Source organism: Camelus bactrianus, chromosome 14 (genome assembly GCF_048773025.1).
Source record: "Camelus bactrianus isolate YW-2024 breed Bactrian camel chromosome 14, ASM4877302v1, whole genome shotgun sequence".
NCBI classification, from domain to species: domain Eukaryota; kingdom Metazoa; phylum Chordata; class Mammalia; order Artiodactyla; family Camelidae; genus Camelus; species Camelus bactrianus.
The window spans coordinates 13607715-13630350 of NC_133552.1; the positions used below are offsets into that span (position 1 = coordinate 13607715).

The 22636-nt window shown below is 40.2% G+C and overlaps 1 protein-coding gene across 2 annotated transcripts in view; it reads right to left on the bottom strand.

Moving 5' to 3' along the window:
* WDFY2 (WD repeat and FYVE domain containing 2) overlaps positions 1-21181 on the bottom strand; it is a 149895-nt gene extending 128714 nt beyond the window's left edge. The window contains exon 1 of one of the 2 annotated variants that reach the window (XM_010951440.3): positions 20714-21181. In XM_010951440.3, the coding sequence (XP_010949742.1) occupies positions 20714-20850 (137 nt within the window). In that variant the 5' untranslated portion in view covers positions 20851-21181. The remainder of the gene's footprint in view (positions 1-20713) is intronic. The other variant, XM_045514071.2, reaches the window with a different exon arrangement.
* Positions 21182-22636: the final 1455 nt, after the last annotated feature.

Consider the following 22636-nt stretch of genomic DNA (forward strand, 5'->3'; position numbering starts at 1 on the left):
ATCCAATTTCTATAATTTTTCCAAGGTCAACTGTCAATTCTTGATCTTATTATTATGAATACCTTAATTAGCTCTTTTCACAGTAATATTCTGAGGGCCAGATGACCAAGTTTATTAGACTCCTACTTAAGATAAACAGCGGTAATAAAAGAATATTGTTTATCTCTTGGGGGTTGTAATCAGAAAGGGCATACAAGGTCCTTCCGAGAGACAAGCAACGTTCAATTTATTGACATAGGTGTTTCCTTTCTAATATCGCACTTAACTATACATTTATGTTTTATGTGCTTTTCCATAACTTAAAAAAAAGTTAAAATAACACATAGGCAAAGAGTTGAATGAGGAGATACACTCTTCCCTACTCTTACTCCAGCACGCATTCATGCTCGCGTGTGCTTACGCTTGCACGCGTACACACACACACACAGAGATATTCATTCAGGTAGTAACTCAGCTGCTTACAATTATATTTTTAGATGATAGCCAATGGGATGTGTAGAAGATACTTCATTTCAGCATTGGTTATAAAAGAAAAAAGGAAAGAAAAACAGAAGGGAAAAAATGGAAACAACCTAATGTTCCCTAATAGAGGAATGATAAATTACGGTACTGAACGAGGCAGATCACCTTATTCTGATATGAAACTGTGCCCAAGACTATATTTAATTAAACAAGCAAGTTGCAGAAAGAAATATGCTTGTCTGATATGATCTTACTTGTATAAAAAGGAGAGAATAAATGTGACTATTTCTGAAGTCTTGTGAATACAGTAGAATCTATTAACCGTGATACCCTAAAGAATCTATTAACAGTGGTACCCTACAGTATGTGGGAATAGTTGATGAGGAAAGATAGGGGATTTTACTTTCTACCCTTTGATTCTGTTTGAATTCCTAGCCAATAACCATGTAGTTCTTTAAAAGTAAAAACTTGAATGAATATATTAGTTTCCATTTACTGCTGTAACAAATTACTAAAATGAACTTAGCAGTTTAAAACAACACAAATGTACTCTCTTTCTGCTCTGGAGGTCAGAAGTCCAAAATGAGTCTTTTTTTTTTTTTTTTTTTTTTGAGTAAAGGTAGATTTATTTAGAGAGATATTGGGGTTGGGTGCTCAGATTATAGTAAAAGTAACTAAACACTCCACAGAGTGTAGGCCATCTTCAAAGAGAAGGCAGAGAGAGAGGCCCAAAATGAGTCTTAATTAAGGGGCAAAAATCAAGGTATCAGTGGAGCTGGTTCCTTGTGGAGGCCCCAGGGCAGAATCTTATCTCTTCCAGTTTGTAGTGGCTGCCAGCACTCCTTGACTTGTGGCCAAATCGTGCTAATCTCTGCCTTCATCTTGGCATTGCCTTCTCCTCTGACGCTAATCCTCCTGCCTCCCTCTCGTAAAGATCCTTGTGATTACTCCGGGCCCACCCCAATAATCCAGGATATTTCCCCATCTCAAGATCCTTAATCGCATCTGCCAAGTCCCTTTCACCACATAAAGTTACATATTCACAGGAACTGGAGATTAGGATGGGGCATCTTTGGGGGGGCCACTGGTCAGCCTACCACACCAAGTACATGCCAAACTGTCCTGGGAGGATGTCTCTAGGATCTGAGATGTGGAGGAAGGAGAGTGAGGAAGCACTCTCTTATACTTTTATATTACCTTAAATTCTGACATTGAATATGTATTGTTTTAATTAAAAACCCAATATATATATACCCTATTTCATCAACTCTAAGATATCATCAATCAATAGTTACACTATTTTATGTATGACTAAGAAAGATAAACCACTAATTAAACTATGATTTCACTGTAATATCATGGTAGATGGTTTGCTAAAATGCACTCAGAAATCCCTCCCATCCCAGTATCCATGGACATACTTTGCAATGTGACTTGACTGCTCCTCTCGCCAAGAGGCAGAGTTTATTTCTCCATCCCCCGACTCTGGGCTTGGCCTTGTAACTTGCTTTGATTAATGAGACATTAGCAAAAGTGACTCAAACAGAAGCTGGGAAAGTGCTTGCACACTGGGGCTACCTTTTCTCTTGTTGCTTCCTTTCTACCGTATAAACAAGTCCAGGAAGGTCTACCAGCCACCCCAGCCAACCCACTGAACCTTGTGCAAACAGTAGTTGTTCTTTGAAGCCACTAATTCTGACGTCAGAAAAATATAAAGGTTAAAAAAACTGTGGCTCTTCAAGTCAATGAAATACGATATTTCAGTAAGGACATTTCAGTATAATACCAGCATGTAAGTAAGTGTCTAAAGGGTATATCTAAGAGGAAAATATACAAATTTTAGTGAGCAGGGTTTTTATATCACATTTTTTGCTTATTTTCTGGTTTTTAGTTACATTTCACATAACTGAAGTCACTGAATTAAGTGATCACTGGCACTGCAGGGGTTCTACTTTTGGCCACAGAATATTAGAGCAAGATAAATTATCTTACCCATTCAATAGGAAAGAAACTAACAACCACTAGAAGAAAGTGGTGAAAAATTATTACTTTCTCACAGGCAGGTACTGTGAATCATAAATTAAGAGTGACAATGCTGGCAAATATCTCTTAATTTTAGTAGATAAAGTATATAGTTTTACCAAAAAAATTGAAAATATAGTGTGGTATAGTGTGAGCTGTACTTATCACATTTGCAATTTTTTAACCAAAATGATTCTAAATACAAAAGAGGTTCCAGTTCCTTCTACTACAATACTGCATTTATAGGCATGTTGTGACCTTCTTGTTCATACTCTGCTGATATAAACAAGATATATTTTGTTAACAAAAGGTCAAATGACAGATCCATTGTGACAAGGGCATTTCCTACATTGCAACTTTAAAATCCAGTTTCTGGATTGTTATAATAGCTATCATTTACAGAGTGCCTGTTTCCCAAATAACCAGGTATAATAATATCTGATCTGGGTGTATAACTGAAGATAAATAAGCAATAGAAATAACTTTACCCCTAGCAATTTCTTCTCCACATATACAAAGAGTTACATAAATTCTTGGATTTTTAATTTAATGCAGAGTTAGTTATCAAGTGCTTATAACATGCCTGATACTATGCTTAAGACTATGGACACAAAATCCTCAGTAAAAACCAAATCTCCTAAATTTTTGAATTGGAGGTATCAATTGAATTAACACATTTTCTAACACCTAAAAATCCTTTCATGCACCAAAAGCTTCACATACAACTCCTCTGTACTTTAATACTTATAATACTTACAAGCACCATGACAAAGACTTAAAAATGACTTTAACCTCTCTGAGAAAAGTCACACAGCTAGTTAAGTGGAGGAGCTGCGATTTAATTCAGGCAGGTCTATCTGGCTGTCTTTACCACCCAGCACTAACTTTTTGCTGTCTCTGCCTTGTGCTTTTGTTTAAAGTGAGAAGAGAACTATTTCAATTTATGCTGGAATAAAAGAGAGGAACAAACTCATAGAGTAATAAGAAAAAAAATCATTTTGGAAGCAACTCATCATGATGAAATGCTTGGAAAGCCCTCTTCCCCGTCCCCATAAGGCACGCGGCCCTTAGCCCTCACGAGAACATTTAAAATGGCTCCTGTATCTTGGTTCGTTCTCTCAAATGCACCAAACACCCCCAGCATCCTCCTCCTTCAGGAATTCAACTATTCTAAATTTTATTAAACATGTTTCTCTGTATGGCTCTGAATAATGAGTTTCACCAGTAATGACAGTAGTCACAAAAGCAAAATTTTTTCATTTACAGCAAAATTATTTTCTTCACATTCTAAATTTCCCATAGGGTGCTCTTTAGTTTTAATAACACATCTTTGGTGAAAATCCTCCATGTTGTACAATCCACATCCATGATCCTCTATTATTTGATACAGAACTTTCACCTTTCAAGAATGGATTCTTTATTCGTTTGGGGGGGGAGGGGATAATTAGGTTTATTTATTTATTTTTAGAGGAAGTACTGGGGATTGAACCCAGGACCTTAGCATGCCCTCTACTACTGCACTATACCCTTCTCCCTTAAGGCTGGGTTCTTAATAGCAAGAACATCTATTGAATGTTTATACTCTATCAAGCTTTTTACTCAGTCTTTATATGAACTACATTCCTTAATCCTCACAACCTTTTGAGATAAATTCTATTACTATGCCCATTTTGCACATAGGGAAACAAAGACCCAGGTAATTGAGAGTTTGTGTGCTAACTGCTCAACATCACAGAGCTAGTTAAGTGGTTATACTGAACCGGTCTAACTCTAATGCCTATGCTCTCAATCCAATGTGCTGTCCTTGTGTGGATGTTGGCCAATTCTAAAACCCATCTTTAGAAACTTGGTTAGCATCCACCTCTTCCTGAGCTCTTCCCCAACTAACACTCCTCCTGCAAGCTTCCCCAGTGTTTTCTTTCATCACACTGCTCACCTCCTCCCTCTTCATTCTACTTATTGTTCCTGGATTATGGCATCCATTTCCAAGTCTTCAATAATTCCCATCTTTCAACCTAGGAAACTGAGCCTTAAATAACTTATCTAAAACCCTACACCTATGAAAAGGACTCACATCTGACACTAATCTTTGCTCTTAACCCCCACACAAAGCTGCCTCCCCAAAGGTAACTTTTTTCAGTAACTAAAATCCTTCTCAATGTGCCCCACTGCTTCAGTTCAGCCACCACCACCATCATTTTAACTGTTCACTAGACCTTCCACTTCATACCCCTGACCCTCCATCCACACCGCCCAACAAAAGTTTCTGCAATGATGGAAATGCTTTATAATCTGCACTCCTAATATGGTAGCCACTAGCCACATGAGGTGTCTGAGCTCGAAATGTAGCTAGTGCCACTAAAGGACTTTTAATTGCATTTAACTTTAATTAATTTAAATTTAAATTTAAATAACCACATGTGGCTGGTGGCTACCATACTGGACAATACAGCTCCACATAGTCCTCAAGTCTCTCCTGTTCTCAAGCTTTGACATTCATAAGGCTCAGCCACATTCCCTCTGCCCTTGGGTCCCAGGAGTTTTCCTGTAGGCTCATAATAAACTCCCCTTTCCTCAGGCTTTGGGTGCATTTCTGTTTCTTAACTAAAAGTTATGACAGTCTGATTCCTAACTACGAAAAAAGCCTCTCCTCATGAGTTTCTGTTTGATAGAGGCAGGACCATAGTGATAGGTTCCACACAACACAGTCAGAAAGGACCTTTCCATGAAGAATATGAAGCAGAAATTTCTAAGAGGACAGAATGAAGGAGGCAACCCTAATGTAAATGCTTTTTCTAACTGAGAACCTTGTCAATAAATATTATAAATTGGCATGCATTATTTTCAAGAGAAATTAATATCTATAGCACAAAGGGAAGACTCTAGCCCATGTTAGTATTTTGCTTGGTTGGTAGTTTTAAAACACACCTTTGCACTAACTTTAAAGATTGAAAGATATCACATAAAAATCTGGATTTTCTGGATTGCTGGAGAAATCCAGCAATCCTGGAGACTCTGGACCTGCGTTCCCCATGGCAAACATCTGTAGAGCTGAGAAGCAGCTATCCTCTTTCCCTAGGCAAACACGCTCCAGTTTGTCACAATCCCCACTACTCCTTTTCGTATGCCTGACACTGAGGCTCGACCCAGTTCCAACTAGTAAATATTCTCAAAGCAAGCTTTTCCACTCATTTATATTACACGCTTTGTGCCTATGACCAAGTCAGTCTATGACCTCTAAGAGAGCTTTACAAGGAATTTTCATATCTATTATTTCACTTAATTCGTACCACAATCATATGAAGAAGGCAGTATTTATTCTCTCTGTTTTATCAATTAGAAAGCTGACCCTCAGAAAAATTAAGACTAAATGAGAGAAGCATGATTTTAACTTAGACCCTATAATTACCTTTCTCACGTTCTTCCTGCCACAGGGCATAATGCCTGACAATAGCCCCAAAACAACTGTATGATTTAAATTGTAGCCAAATTAGTTACATTATAATGTAAAGAAAACATCCTTCAACATCTTGCTCAAAATGTCACTGAGATAATACAGCCAGGTCTGATGATTTGGTTGTTGTAACCACAATATCAAAGCCATGAGTGTCCCTAAAGAAGTGCTAATCAATCTTTGACAGCAACTGAGTGCGGAGCCAGGGGTCCTCCCGGCCAGAAGTACACAGCCCAGGGGCCCCAGCTGCTCCCGGACCTACCAGGCAACCCTGAGTGCTGAAGGCTGAATCACCACCTCACCACATCTATAACTTAAAGCCCCACAAGGATATTTCCACTCCAGGTATTCTGGAATTAAAATGTGAGTAGAAAATACACTGTAACCGTATGTTAGAAAACACATCCAGTTGTTGGACATTTATAAATTCTTCCAGGAGTTCAAAATCTGGATGTAAATGAGAAGAGCAAACGAATGACTTCGGGTGTTTTTAAAAGGCTGGCAAAAACTGGCAAACTTTCTGATACTTACATTTGCCAGATTAACTGATGAACTTTAGAGTGGTCCATGGCCAATTATATACTTTAATTGTAAAAGCCCCAGGCCTATATCCATGAATTTAGGAAACCACAGAACCTCCTGATATCAGGATTTGGATTACAGCACTCGGCCAGCCTGGGAATCTGCTCCAAGCAGCAAAGGCAGTCCTGCAGTACGAGCAAGAGGCAGAGTTAGGAGCAGGAGGAAGAGTTGTCATCAGTTTTATAGGGTACAAAAGGCAAATGGGACCCATTTGGAAACAAAGCTGTTCCCAAGCTTACAGGCAACATTGGTCCAAAGAGTAAAGGGTAGTTCCCTAGCCAAAGGTCTCGTGAGACCACACTAATTATTTATCTCCCCAATATCCAAATTTGTTAAAGTATTGAAAATAAATAAATGAATGAATAAACAAATGCCTCATCCTCCCTTGTAGCTAGGTGGTCTTGTGATAGATTTATGACCAGATGTGAAGCTGAAAGCCAATCATCTTTTCAACATGGGGGAACCATCGGGATGAAAGCCACACGCTGGAGATGGCAGAACAAAAAGAGATAAGGACCACCAATCTCCAGATGTCTTGTTCTACAAGAAAAAAATCAGCCTACAAACACCCCCACGCAGCCAACAAGGCCCTCCTCATTCACAGACCCCGTTGTCCATCAATAAATGCTTAGCCCTTCCTGACTTCACCCAAAGTCGTATCTACAATTTTGTAATAATAAATACTTAGAGTAGGTAGTCGTATCTACAATTTTGTAATAATAAATACTTAGAGTAGGTAAAGAAGGAAATGCAAGGGTGTAAAAAGGATGTCTACTCTCTTTTTACTTAATTTGTACTGTCACTTGTTGATTGATTAGCTGATTTGGTAGCTTTTCCTCCGAAGAACCCAGTTCAGCGTGCTGTGTGTGACCTCCATGGAGGCTCCATACTGGTCCTTCCACACCTCACAGAGGTGGTGGAGCATAGCGAAGACGAAAGAAAGGGCTGCAGAGTCCAATGAACCAGGCGCACGCACATCCCGAGACTCTGCCTCTTCCTGGCTGCATCTGATCCCTCATCTTTCAAATAAGAGTGAAATATTTAGCTTCATAAAATCATCCTGAGGATTAAATAAGAAAAGGCACATAAAGCACATCAAGGGCTTAACACAGTGCCTGGCGCATGGTATGTACTCAGTAAATGTTAGCTTTTATTAGTTACTATTAATATCTCTGAGGCTTTTCAGCCTCCTCCCTGAAATAGGACACATACTGTGTCCTTATGTGCTTAACAGTCTAGTTTCATGTCATTTTTTAAATTTCAGTTTGTTAAATGTATAATGAAATATATACACTATATGTGTCTATCTCTCTATCTACATATATATATATTCATCTATTCATCTATCTGTCTGTCTATATATCCATCCATCAGGAAAAAAAACTTTCACGTTGCCATATGTTTTGATTTGGAATTTAGAAAATCTGGTTACCATATGGGGTCCATTCACTAGTGCTAAAATCTGTCAAATAACAATGGCTTTTGCTCAGCAAACATTCACTGTGAAATACCTACCCACTCCTCACATTGTACCCACTACAGGAAAACAGCAGTCCACAAACATGTCAAATCAGCAAATGAAGCAACGAGGAGAAAACGGCTACCTGGGCATGTCAAGGGCGACATCTACGAGCAGATTTCAAGGAAAAGAGGGCAATGAAAATCGGGAAAAGCAAGAGTCAGTGTTCATCATTCTGCTGCTACTAGAACAATAACCAACAACATGCCAAGCTGCAAGGCACGGGCTCATGTCATGCCCGCTCCGCCCCAGCAGTGGGCACATGCTGAACTGTTGATCTTATATCTCTTTTCTGAGACTTGCCCTCCACTCCCCATCCACAGGCTGCAGCAGAGATGACCAAACTCCTGCAACATGACCCCACTTCTGGCCACAATCCGAGAATGGACTGCTGACTGACTGGACCCATATGTCTCTTCCCAAAGAATTCTGGAACTAGGATAGAAGCCTGACATCAGTCTCTCTCTGCTTATCAAGAGCGTCACGTGTAAAAGTCAGGAGCAGCTGGCAGCCATGTTCTGCCTTGTGGACTAAGTAAGGAACACAGGAAGTCAGTGAGAGAAGAGAGAAGAATGATGCAGGCACGGACAAACCCACGAGCACAGGGAGAGGGCACTTCCTGGCTCTCCACGTGCTCCAGACTTTAGTTCGCTTCCTGAGGCCCAAATGCATCACCATCCTTGGATTCTGCAAGATATGTGAACCTCCTGCCAGGCTTGTTTCTGTTCACTGTAACAAGGAAACCAAGAGACTCCATCATTACATCTTTTTAGAAGACAACTAGTTTCTGAGTGACCCCTGTAAACCACAGGAGAGGCCTCACCGTCAACTAACACACAAGCCTCCGTTGCTCCAATTTTGCTTACTTACTATGTTCTGAGTCCCGAGCTAGAGACCTTGAGAAACACAGTGATGGGGAGCCCATAGCAGAAGATAAACAGAAAATGTCAAGGCGTGTGGGGAGGTGTTTACAGGAAGAGTGAGCTGCAGAATGCAGCTATCAGAAGCTCATGAGGAGGCTTAATCCCCAGAGTAGTTTTACAAGTGAAAAGTTTGCAGTTCCTATAGCAGAAATGCCCACAGAGATCCATATCAGGGCACTTATCAGAGCATGTGCAAATCCTATCAGTTTCCCTTTCATAAAATCTCACACCACAAGTGGGAGGGAGCTTATCTTTCCTCAGTATAGCCTTCAGAAGTTTACAAATTCATGTACTATCACCTTACAAACCAGTTTAACTATTTTTTTAAACATAACTGCTAGTATCTAACTCTTCTTGCCAGCTATTTTTTGTTCAAATATTCAGAACTTCAGTTATAGTCTGGATGAATCAGTCCCCAAGGGAAATGAACCACCAAATAAGTAGCCATTTTTTAACCTTAAAACCTGTGTCTTTTGTACTATGATTATTTAATTCTCAAACTGCGGCAATCTCCTAGCTAAATTATATTTCAAATAACTAACAGATAACCCACACATCCCTCCGAAGCCTCAAGACTCCTTGCCTGGGCCCCCTCCTCTCCCTATATATGACTTTTGAACCTTTTCGGACTTTGTGAATGTTCTTTTCTCAGCCTTTGCCCAATCCTCTACCCAGATAAAGCTCAAAGATCTATGTTGTACACATCTGATACACAGAAACTTCCCAAATGGAAACTCAACAAGAAAAACAAGTCACAGAAGTCACACTGCAACCAATTCCAAACCAACTCAATCCATCCAAATCAGATAACTATTCAGATCAAGCATAACTAACCTCTCTAACTTAATTTGCCCTTCTGGAGGAAAATTATTCATTCTTCCAAATTGTTTAACAATCTAAGTTTTGAAATATAGAGAGAACTTATTAAGTCACTCAAATACAAATTCAAAAATATTTCAAAAATCAGAATATAATGAAATATCTCAGCTAGTTCCAATACCTTCCCTTCTCCCCCAAACAAAACCATCTTACCAAATATCAGACAGCTAGTATTTTCCAAGTCCCAGAAATACCAATGAATACTAACGCAGATTACTGAGATTCTAACAGCATGGGAAGCCTTTTTTCTATTGGGGATGATTGACTCTAGAAAACATTATATTAATTCAGATCTACAAAATAAAAGGCAGTAATATAATTTTAAATTTATCTACAATTAGAATTTAAATATATTTAAATATTACATTCATCCACTTTTAAAATGAAGATAAAGAAACACAAAACTTTCTAAATTAAAAGTATAGACTCATGTTTTATATTTATGGCCAGTTAAAAGATAACAACCTTTAACATTTGTATGGGACTTCTGGTATATGCAGTGTTTTCACATATTATGTAATTTAAAACTATCAAAAATCAATTTCAGATGGGGGGTACATCTTCCCATTTGTCAAGAGAAACCTACAAGCTGGACCTTTATGTGAAATCCAGATTTTTAAAGCTTGGCTACTAATTCAAACTTCTAAAAACATTGTACATGGACAAAATCCATTTGACGGTAGACCTCAGCCCACTAGCTGCCAGTCTCCCAGCTGAGGCAGCTTAGTTAAAATTTCATCCCTACCTCATCGTATTCCCCATGGAAGACATAGGATATATAGCCCTTGCCCTCCAGGAGACCAGTGGGGACAATGAACACACCATTTCAAGACAAGATGGCAAATGGAGAGAGAGGAAAGGCTGCAAAGGAGAACACAGGACCCACCACATACCTCCCCTGACCACTGGCTTTTACAGAACAAGTTTGGGAAGTGGCAGGGAAAAGATGAGAGAGTAACTCCACCTCGGTATATCTAGAGATGAGATAAAGGGATTCACAACTATATGAAAACAAACAAACAAAAACTCAATAGCCCCACTTTGTGTATCCAAGGTGATTCTTAAAATAGGCAAGCCTCAATGGAGCCATAGCAACAGGCATGGTGGTACCATAAACAAAAAATAAAACTAACTTCTACTAAGCACCATCTATGCTCCAAGTACAATGCCAGGTGCTGCAGGAATATCATCCCATGTATCATTCCCAACAATCCTGGGAACAATCATTAGTCTCAATTTACAGATGAGGAAACTGAGACTCTCAAGTCTTAAAGTTTGGGAAAAAGCCAATCATCTAGAACCAAGTGATTCCTTTCCCATTAACTTGGCTAGAGAGTTTCTAGCTATTACTGTAGATACCTAATGGTAAACAATCAAGAACAACTCATTAGCTACAATAATTAAAAGTGTAAGAGGGTGAGGAGTGGAATAGCTAAAGAGGATTAAGAGGTACAAACCTCCAGTAATAAAATAAATAAGCCACAGGGATGTAACATACAGCATAAGGAATGTGGTCAATAATATTGTAATAACTCTGTATGCGGACAGATGGCTACCAGACTTATCATGCTGATCATTTCATAATGTATGCAAATGCCAAATCACTATATAGTACACCTGAAACTAACATAATATTGTACATCAACTATATTTCAATTTAAAAAAGAAAATATTTTTTAAAAAGTATAAGACTGATATTAAAAGCAGAGATCCTCAAAATACAACAGAGCCCATAGTAGACTTTGTTGATTATGAGAATTTAATTTTGTGATAAAGGTAGTTTCATAAATAAATACAAAAAAAAGCCTAAGGACCATTCAATAAATGATGCTGAAATAATCAACAGCAAATTTTAGAAAAATCATTATATTCCTCAATTTATACCATTCAATGAAATACATTCCAAAATAAATCAAAAAGTTATTTTTTTCACCAAATTATATAACTGGGATAAAAGAAAAATGAGTATTTAATGAATCTCTGGGTAAAGAATTACTTTAAAAAATTAGGAATGATGAAAGAAATTTCAATTACAGAAAAAGATAGATGGTTACAATAAGGAGTAAATATTTTCTATATAAAAAGTAAAAAGGCAAACAATGGAAGTATAAGACATAACTGGATATAAAACAGAAACAGAATTAATATCCTTATTATATCTACAGAATATATATGTTCAGAAGAATGAGACTTCAATGGAGAAACAAAGGACAGGAACAGGTAGTTCATAAAAGGAAAAGTAACAAGTAAACAAGCAAACAGAAAAAAATTCACATTCAGCCAAAACATACAAATTAAACATGAGTAAAGTGCTACAATTTATCAAGCAAATTGTGAAGAAAAAAATTTAAATAATAATATTTATGGCTGCTCAGATATGATAAAACTAATATTCCTATGTCACTGTAAACATTATAAAGTGGCACAAACCTTTTGGAAAGCAATAAGGTATTCTTCTTATAATTTTTCCTGAAGAAATAACCCAAAGTCTGGGAGAAAAAACACCTACATGTACAATATATCCTCGTCATAACAATTATAAAACTAAAAATAAATAGCCAACAGTAGGGGATGGATAAATGGCAATGTTGTACCCACTAGATTATCAGTATCTTGAGAGCAGGATGTCTTGTTCATGATGGGAGACTCAGGGCCAAATTCATATAGTATAAGCATTAAATAAGTATGAGTGAATACAGAAGGAAAAAAAAAATAGACAGCCACTTAAAATGATGGTTAAAGACTAGGTAGCTGGTGGCACAATTTTAAGTGGGGCAAGAACATAAAAGCGTATGATTATAGTCATATTTTTCAAAGCTGCATTAGAAAAACTGCTAGAAGGAAATACATAAAATCCAAACAGTCATTGTGCTAAGAGATTTATGAGCAATTATTCTTCATTATGTTTATATTATCTTTATTTAAAATGTAAACACACTTCAGAGGGATTATTATGATTTCTTAAAATATAAGTTGATTCTTAGAAACTGAGGAAAAGATTAAAAATTTAATAACTAATGGAAAAATACATACAATCCCCAAATAGCTTAACTTTATAGGTAAATCCACCCAGCCAAAAAGAAAAACAGTCCTATAGAGAGGTCAGCAACTGACACTTGTAACTTAGATGAGATGCATCACTTCTGAGACCTAACTCAGTAATAAATGAACACATCACAAGAAGCTAAAACGCAGCCACTCAAACAGCTGTTCAGTTTGCTGCACTTCCGAACACTCTCTGGCTCTGGACTGAAAAGGCTTAGAACAGTTATGTCCTGGGGAAGGGTATAGCTCAAATGGTAGAGTGCATGCTTAGCATGCACAAGGTCCTAGGTTCAATCCCCAGTACCCTCTCTAAAAATAAATAAACCTCATTACCTTCCTTCACCCTCTCCAAAAAAGCCCTAAATAATTAATTAAGTACCTAGAAAATGTAAAGAAAAAATAAATTTTAAAAAAATAATAAAAAGCATAGTTATCTCCTGAGTTGGAGGCTTCCAGTGAGACTAACTCAATTCTCTAACCTATGGAAATTCAGAAAAGCAAGACAGGCCAGGGGTAGGGTAGGCTGGTGGGGTATAGGACTCTGGGTTGAACTGTATTTCCTTTCATCTTCAAGGAGCACCAAAACTACAGAAAGAAAAAGAGGGTACAAAATTTAACAGTTTCTCTAGGGCGCTGCATCTCAAAACTGTTGTTTTCAACCCATTATGGCTCATAAAATCGCTTGCAGGAGTCACAATTAGGATTTTCTGAAGCCAACAGTAGAACAAAAACTGTCAGTATGCATGTCCCATTAAAGGAAACCATTTAAAAAACTTTCGTTTCAGTTATACATGTGTGTTCTGTGTCAGTGTATGTGAGTCTTGGGTAGCAAATGCTAAATATATTTCTTACTATGATTTATGGTCAAAAAAGTTTCAAAAGCTTTGCTCTAGACAACCGTTAGCCCTGACTTAGGGTCCAGTAAACCACCCAGAGCAAAACGGTTTAGCATCCGAAACTAAAGGATTCATCTGGAAATAAGAATGTAGTGCATCCAGTTCAACTAGGTATTAGGCACCAAAACAAACACCTCTTTAATATTTCATCCGGGAATAAAGAACCGCTGCCATCCAAAGGCTCCGGGAAGCATCGATTTCCATCCCCTCACAAAGCGCATGCTCCTTTTGCGCCCCCTGCACATTTTCTTTGGCTCCAAGTTTTAGGATGATGTGACAGCAGACTACACTTATTTCGTCCCTACGTGGGCACATCACAGTGCCAGAGCCACCGCTAGGAAATCCTGCTCCCTCCTTTGCCAGGTGGAGAAACCGAGGCTAACAGTGATGAAATGCCCAATGTCCAAAGTCAAGGCAGGGGAGAGCTGCGATCGGACTCCCAGAACCAGTTCTTCCCCGAGATTCGTTAAATTAAAGGCACACGAGAGCATAAGCCAGCACTCTCGGCCAGCAGACAAGTAGATGACTTTTTTTCTTTTTTGGTCTTATTTGTTAGTTTCTTATACTTCTGAATTAATTTTTACTAATGACTAAATTAAGCATTTGGATGGGGAGGCCCCTCTGCCCTTTAAAAAAAAAAGTTAATGAGACTGTTTACCGAAGTTGCGCAAGAAGTTATTTTTTTCTGCGTTAGGGAATTTCTAGGTTAATGTGGCATTTTTCTTGGGAGACCTATTCATATAAAAATAAAAAAGGAGTGTTGCTTCCTTTGAATTCTTTCTGTCCTGATACTGTAGTTGAGAAGCAAAGTTTGGCTCATGGCCATTTTCTTTTCAGGTAACTACACACTGCATATAATTTAGTTTAGTGTTACAGATATCAATAGATCACTACTTAAAAGAGTTTTAAATCACAATTTACCTATTGATTTCTAAATGGTACTGAGTGTTTTAATTTCCCCAAAGCTGTTACTTTTTAATGACATGGCTCTTAACAACAAACAGAAAATCTCTCCCTCTCAAAGCCAAATAAATTCAAAGTGAAAACAGAGCCAGGGAAAGATGCTGTGCAAGGGAAAAGTAATATTTCCGTTTTTATTTTATTTGCTTGGAAAAAGATCAACTTGCTGAAGTCTCTTCCGGCTTCTACCATCCTATGACTTTTACCTACTTTTCTTTTTCAAATTAAGTTTAGTAACACTTGAGACAGAAGATAGCTGGCCAGGATTTCACAATCTGAGAATCACTCCTTTAAGGAGTGTGTCAGAACTGCCACTCTGACATTGTCCATTATCTTGCAATAAATATCCAGATGAATGTATCCTGTTTAAGATCTGTGAGGTCCTGGAAAGAATCTGGCTGAACTGTGTAAATTAAGTAGGCAATTCAGAACTATCAGGAGCTTTAGGGTACTAGAAGCTAAGCCTCCTCTAGTAAACTTCCTTAAACAGCTTTTCCATAGTGATCTTTTCTTAAAAAGGCAATCTGTAGTCTGACCTTCAGAGACCTAGAGGCAGCCTGTTTCCAGACAGATCTGCTGGCACCAAGACTTCCTCATGCTCTGAGTTCAGTGGAAACGTCTAATTTTCAACAATTATATGGGGCAAATTCCCATTTTGGGACCTTGAAACCAGCAATTACTACTGCCAAGTGATGAGTCTCTAGTGCATAGCTGAAAGTTTATTAATTTTATGCCATTAAATAGAAACTTGACACAATCAAAAATTAGTTTAGATGGGTTCCAGTTTTGTCAACTTTTGAGACCTCACACTATCACTCGACTCAACTTTTGGAAATATGTCTGCACTTAGGGAAAATCTTTGATTTGCATTTAAAAAATTTTTAATGCAAGTGTTATAAAATGCATGGTACATAAAACTCCATGAGGAGGTCAGCTGAATGGTGCCAAGGTCTAAGTATTAGTGCAACTAATGGTTTCAACCAGAGAACCAAGATAGCACAATTTCACAATGAAAAGAATCAATGGTAAATGAGCCAATACTATGAGGATTTATAAAATGACATTTTAACATAACTTTTCAAGAAATAGTCACATAGTCATGGCCACTTAGAATCACTGTAGTTTAGAATTAGAAAAAAAGAGGGGGGCAAAGATAAAAAATAAAAAATCCAACCCCTCTCTCATTCCAGCCCCTTGCCAGTCCTATCCCCTGTAGCCCAAAGTAAGCTGCTAAGTTTCTCTCAGGTTCAGTTTAAATATCTTTGCTCTCAGAAATTTAAACCCCCCTCAGGCCCATTCCATTCCAAACAGGTGATTGTTCAGCCACTGCTTAATTCATTCAATGAACATACAGTGCATATCTCCTTTCTGCTAGGCATTGGAGATCAGATCTATTGAGATAAAAATGTGACTCCCTATTTACTACCCATTGCATGGGTTCTATGTATCCTTAGGGCTTACAGAGAACACAGCTAACTTATGCCGTATAAACTGGTCCTGAATAAAGTCAAAATATAAGGTGGCAGTTCCCCAGAGTCCCTCCCCATTAACCTCATCTTCTGCAGTCCCCTCCCTCACAGCCTCCTCCACAATACCCCACCACCACACCCTCAGATCTTTTTATCCAGAAAAGAATTCCAAATTCTTACACTCAGGGTTTTGGGACTGTCCATCTTTAGAGACACTAATTTTCCAGATTCCTCAAAGTGTGACATTCAGAGCTGAGTTCTGAATTCAAGCTGACTGACTCCCAAGTCTGTTGTAAACCAGACCACCAGTCCATTCTAGTGCTGCTCCATGCACTAAGTTTTCTCTTCCCTCTAGAGCTAGAATGCCCCTTCCAACACCCTAGCTTTTTCACATGAACTCCTACTCATCCTACAAGACCCATCTGGAGAAAAGCTCCTTGGTCTTTTCTTTAACCACCACAAGCAAAGATTCCTCAACAACCCCAGTGAATGGTGTTTGTACTCATCATCAGCACATCTCTTTATATGAGATTTAAAAAAAAAAAATCTTACCCCCATTTATTCATTGCAGGCGTAGAGATGCCCAGTGAAGGAACAATTTCCTATAAGTGTCTAACAGTAACTAACTAAAGTCATTGAAAGTCTCTGTACGAATGCGAAAATTGTTGACTAGTGTTAAGGTATGTATGTAAAGAACTTACAAAGATAAGGTCTAAATGGGGCCGGTCCCACCTGGAACAGTCTCTACTGGCTTTCAACACTTGGAGAAGAGGCTGCCACTGGACAAGGGAGCTGCAGATTACCAGCTACCCTGGTAAGCTGCAGGCTAGACATTAGTCTTAACCGAAATAGAGCCAAAATGTCTGGGAGGAAACTCCTAGGCAAGGACTGTTAAAAATGACATTCACTCAGAAAAGACAGTTTAGACAGAAGCTGAGAAATGAGGAACCTCATGTACCAAAGTTGGGCATGTCCTCTGGAAACAGAATTCAGCTACAATTAAAGCAAAGATAGACTAAGATAAAGCCGGTGAGTTCTGAGAACAAACTCTGCTTTATGATAGCACCAGAAACCTACACTTGCAAGTCAGATCATTTTTATATTTCTTAACTGGATTCAGATGAACTGAGGATAAGGGTTTTTAGCCACTCTTGGGCCTGAAGATTAGAATATTATCAGCGCACTACTGACAACAGCCGTAGGGTAAAGACGGTAGTCCAAGAATCTGGAATCCAGTCACTCCTCCCCACCTACAAATTCTCTTTTCAATACTAAATCTTGGAGGTTGTGTTTTGTTTTCTTCTAAAATGTCCTCCCACTGACTTGTGAGCAACTTGGAAGGACCTTGTCATTTTCACCAACGTAGTGTGCTCATGGGCTTGGAACACAGTAGGGGCTCAAATGTTGGCTGATGGAATGAATGAAGCAATGCGTGGACTTTCAAAATTTTAAAGCACCTTTAAAGGTGGTCCAGTCCAATCCTTTTCCCACAAGAGTACATTTGTCCACACAGACCTTTCACAGGTTGTCATAAAATTCATTCAGACAAATATCAACGAAATGTCTACAATAGTTAAGATGCTGGCTTTCAGGAACAACAAAAAGATCAGTCACTGATACAATAAGTGTTTACTGATGGCTTACTGTGAGCCAGCCACCCACCATACTAGGCCCCATAGATATTACAGTGAATAAGACACATGTAGCACCTTAGGGAATTCATGGAGAAGATAAATGGACAACAAGTATCTATAACACTGTTGAAGGCAGAAAATGTTAAGCATTTTCAAAGGTATAGATAAAGGCTATTGGGAACCACAGGTCAAAAAGAAAAAACCAAGGTTTCAGAAGAATTTGAGACACTACCATTCAGAAATGTGACATTATTTTGTGTTTAACCTTATAGTTCAGGAATGAAAACTGCTTATTTCTAGCTGAAGCAATGAATGGAAATGGCTTGGTAGGTTTTGATGAAAATCAATATTATATCTTAATATCTTTATCATTATGTCAAGTGACAGTGACACTGGATTTTGAAAAGCAAGAATACAGATCAATTCTCTTTTAATGAAAACCATAATCAAAATTGAGCTCTAGCGGGAGGGGATAGCTCAGTGGTAGAGGGCCTCCCTAGCATGCACAAGGTCCTAGATTCAATTCCCAGTATTTCCACTTAAAAAATAAGTAAATAAGTAAACCTAATTACCTCATCTCCTTAAAAATTTTTTTTTAAAAATTGAGCTCTAAATAACAAAGTCTATGAGCTATGGAAACACAGACTTGTTGACTTGATTAACAATAAAATATATGTAAAGAATAATTCTGGACTTAATAGTAATTGCATAATAAGATAATTTCTATTACTTACATTGTAAACTGGGAAAGTGAAAATTAAGCTTAATATATAGCTAAACATTGCATTTCTTTTGTCCCATGATCAAATAAAACTTATCTTTCAGTTTCTTTCATATATGCTACTTCAGCTTCTCCAAAGACTCTTAAATGCACTCCCCTAACGCTGTTTCCTTCAGGATAAACACTGTGAAATGGGAATCAGAAGACTTAGGAGCTAGGCCTGGCTTCACCACAAGCTACATGAACTTGGGCAGGCAAATTCTCTGGCCTAAATTTTCTCATTTGTAAAATGAAGCTGGATTTTTTTCCCCCTTTAGATTGTTTGTTTGTTTGTTTTATTGAAGAGTAGTTGATTTATAATGTTAGTTTCAGGTGTAGAGCAAAGCAATTCAGTTATACATACACATACATATAAAAGGAATCTGTTACAGCAAATAACCTCGAAGATCCCTTTGAACTCTTAAAAACACCACCAAAAAACTATGAAAACTAACCTGTACTCAAAAACCCTCAACCAGAGCAAAAAGTTTCAAAAGTAATATTAAAGGAGCTTAAGTTTAACTACCTTTCTCCCTCTCTTACTTGATTCAACAAACTTCCTTATGAATTTCCTACAGCAGTTAGGTTGAGCGATTTCGTCTCTAGTAGGTATAGACATGGAAAGTGATGTTCATAATACATTCTTTAAAAAAAAAAACAACAAAATTCTATGACAAAAGATTTCTAGGTCCAGAAGCCATCTCTTTAATAGAATTTTGCCTCTATGGAAAAATCAAACACTCATAAGGCTTCTTTGTGAATTTTAAAAGGTTTCTACATCCATGTATTCCATTGCCGCCATGAATTTCTTCAGTTCTTGCAGACTGCTTGCCATCGGTGTATGTTTACAATGTTTTCCATTGGATTTGCATGGGAAATGAATCAAGCACCATTTGGCCCTTTGTATGGAGTCTGATGTAGACAAGAATATGTCATTAACATATTCACCCTGGTTATACTGAAGAATCTATGATATGAACAGACCTATCAGGCACATTGTTTGAGGCTACACTGTATGCAAAGTGCTGAAATGAGTATAAAGACAGTATGAACATTTTGCTGCTTCACATCTGCCTGCAAATTTACAAGTTACTGAGAAAAAGTATTTTCTACCTCAGCATAATTTGAACGTACATTAAGGAAACCTAACTACTGCTTAAGGTTAAAGCCCCTTGTCATATACTTCTATAATGCTACATTTTTTAGAATGCTAGTTGATGCTATAAAAGCAACAATTCCAGATCAAAACCATAACTACTATATTCAGGTATCATTCCTCTGCAAATTAGCTTCGTCAGCATAATTTCTGCATATTAAAGGGCACTAAGTTAAAGCAAAAAAGCACCGTCTTAAAAACAAGGGAGAGTACTAAAGGCAGAAGAACTGGCTCTACTTCTGCATATAAAGCAAAATTAGGCAAAAAGAAAGGAAGCAAGCAAAGGGAAGGAACTCAAGAGCTATTTGCAGCAGTAGTCCCTTAAAAGTTCTAGGAGCTTCCCCTTGAGCTTGAAGAGGTAAGAAAAGGAGGGCAAAGTAAAGAATGGACCTCTCCTTTTGGGCAGAAGCCCAAATACTTTTTTCACAACTTGCAATAGTCACTGAATTCAGTGTAAGATGTCTGGGAGATCTGGATTCGGTGGGAATGTCTGGGAGAAGGGAGTGGCATTTGCTTTCTCTGTCTGGAGCCTTAGGAACTGTACCAGAGTTCTCAAAAAGCCCTTAGTTATCTCGCAGAAGAGGCTTGGAGCATCCTCCCCACGCACACACCTGCCGGGCCGCGAAGCTCCTCCCTCTTCCCCTCCTGTCCTCAGGGCTGGACCAAGGTCCAGTGGCCGGCAAACCGTTAGTCCAAGGGCCACCCTGGCCCAGACAAGCGCCAGCCGAGCCAGGACAAGGCCAGACAGCACGCCGCTGTCAGGGCTCCGTCCCCCAAGGCACGCAGCTGCGACGACGCGCTGCTAGACACGGGCACCACCGGGATGCGCATGATAATAAAAACTTGAGAGCGCTCTACACTCGCGCCGACGTGGAGGCACAGCCCCTGAAGCGGGCTCGGGGACCGCCGTCCCGTCCCGCCCCTCCTCGCGACTGAGGGCAGCGGTCCGTACCTGTCCTCCGAGACACTGATGACGCCCTCCTCCTTGGGCACGATCACGGCCATATTCACCACCTCCTGGGACCCTTCGACCCGCTGCAGCAGGATCGGCTTTCGGGTCAGAGGCTTGGGCTGGATCTCTGCCGCCATCGGAGGAAGGGGCGCGCTGGGGGCGCCGCCGCCGATCGCGCCGCGGAGCCGGGCTGAGGAGACTGCTCGGGTACGGACACAAGCCGAGACAAGGACTCTGGTTGGCCGGAGCGGGACGCCGGGGACCCGCGATCATAGCCTGGCCGCCGCTCCCGGGAACGACTCAGGGCTCCCGGCTTCGGGCACCGAAACCGCCACGACCGGCGCTGCAACCCGGCACCACCACAGGAGGAGGGGGCGGAGAGCAGGGGGCGGGGCCGGCAGGGGGCGGGGCCTGCCGCAGGGGGTGGCCGCTGGTGGGCGCGAGGGCGGCTGCACTTCCGGAAGGGTGCTAGAGGAGGAGGGGAAACTGGAAAAGGAGGCGGGGCGCTGGTGGCCCAATGCGCGTGCGTCAGCCCACTAGCCCATTTCCGCCCCGCCCCTCCGCCATTCCCGAAGCCTTGCCGCACCGCCTCAAGAACGCATGCGCCTTCCATGCTCTGCTTTCTCCTCTCCACCTTCCACACCCAGTATTTAGTCCCCTCCCTATTTAATCTCCCGTGAACGCGCACGTACACAGTCCTGGGAACGCGCTTGCCAGTGGCCCCGCCCATTCAAAATCCCTGAAAAGAGGGGCGGAGGTGGGGCGGGGAAAAGTGCTCCTGGGAGAGGCCGGAAAGAAAAGAATCCTGCAGTAAGGAAAGAAGCAGTACTAGTTGGGATGTGACTGGGCATGCGCACGAGTTACCTGTCCTGAGCGGCCTTATAATGAAGCGCGGTTTACTGCTTCCAACATGCACCAGCCCAAGGCCGCCGAGTGCCACCCCGTGGGCTCCTGGGAGTTGTAGTTTTTCGGAGCCTTCTCTTCCTTGTCCCAGAATGACCTATCGCCCACTTCTCATCGCTCCTGGCCTGGCGAGCTCGGTGCCGAGTCACGGCCTGGACAGGCCTCTAAGGCAGGGGACGAAAGAGTAGCCCTCAGCTGAGCAGACAACCGCTCCGCCCCTGTCACTACCCATAATAGTGGAGCGTCAGGAGCTGGGGAAAGAGGAAAAAGTCTCATACAGGCATCTTTGAGGGAGCTTAGAGATGATCTGTAGTGTCAACATCCTCGTTTTCTTAGATGATAAGTTACTAGCCCAAGGTTACTTAAGCTTCAAGTTAGAGCTATAGCCTCTCCCCCCTCTCAGACTTGAACCCAGACCTCCCTGCTCCTCCTGGTTCTGACTCCTTTACACACCCCAGTAATCCAGCCTTTCTAGTTTGCACCAGAGACAATGGATGGAGTTATTACGATTATTGAACGAATATTAGGCGCCTGGCACAGGGCCTGGGGTCTTTGGTAATGTGATAATCCCATTAGCTCTCCCAGAGTTAACAAGCTAGGTGAGGAATGGTGATGGTCTATGTGGTGTGATTGGGCTGCCAAGGGCTCTGGAGGTGAGAAAAATGATAGGCCAGAGCTGGTCAAAGATTGCAACAGGCCTTGTAGAAATGCATTTTCTAAGGCAGGTTTTTGGCAGCCAAGGCAGTAGGCTGCAAAGGACCTGTCAAAGCCACAGTGCAGCTTTCTACCCCTCCCAACTTGTAGAAATTTGCTAAGGCCCTTGAAAGGGAGGTTGAGAGATTTTCCAGTTTAGCAACCCAGACCAAAGCATTCCAGTTCTCTGAGCTTCAGGTTCTCCATCTAGTAGGTGGAGGATGACAGCGCCTACCTTAGGCGGTTGTTGTGAGGCTTACAAATGACAAATTTCAAGTGCCTTTATGCACAATACATTCTTAAAGGTTCCAGCAATTAAGTCGGGAA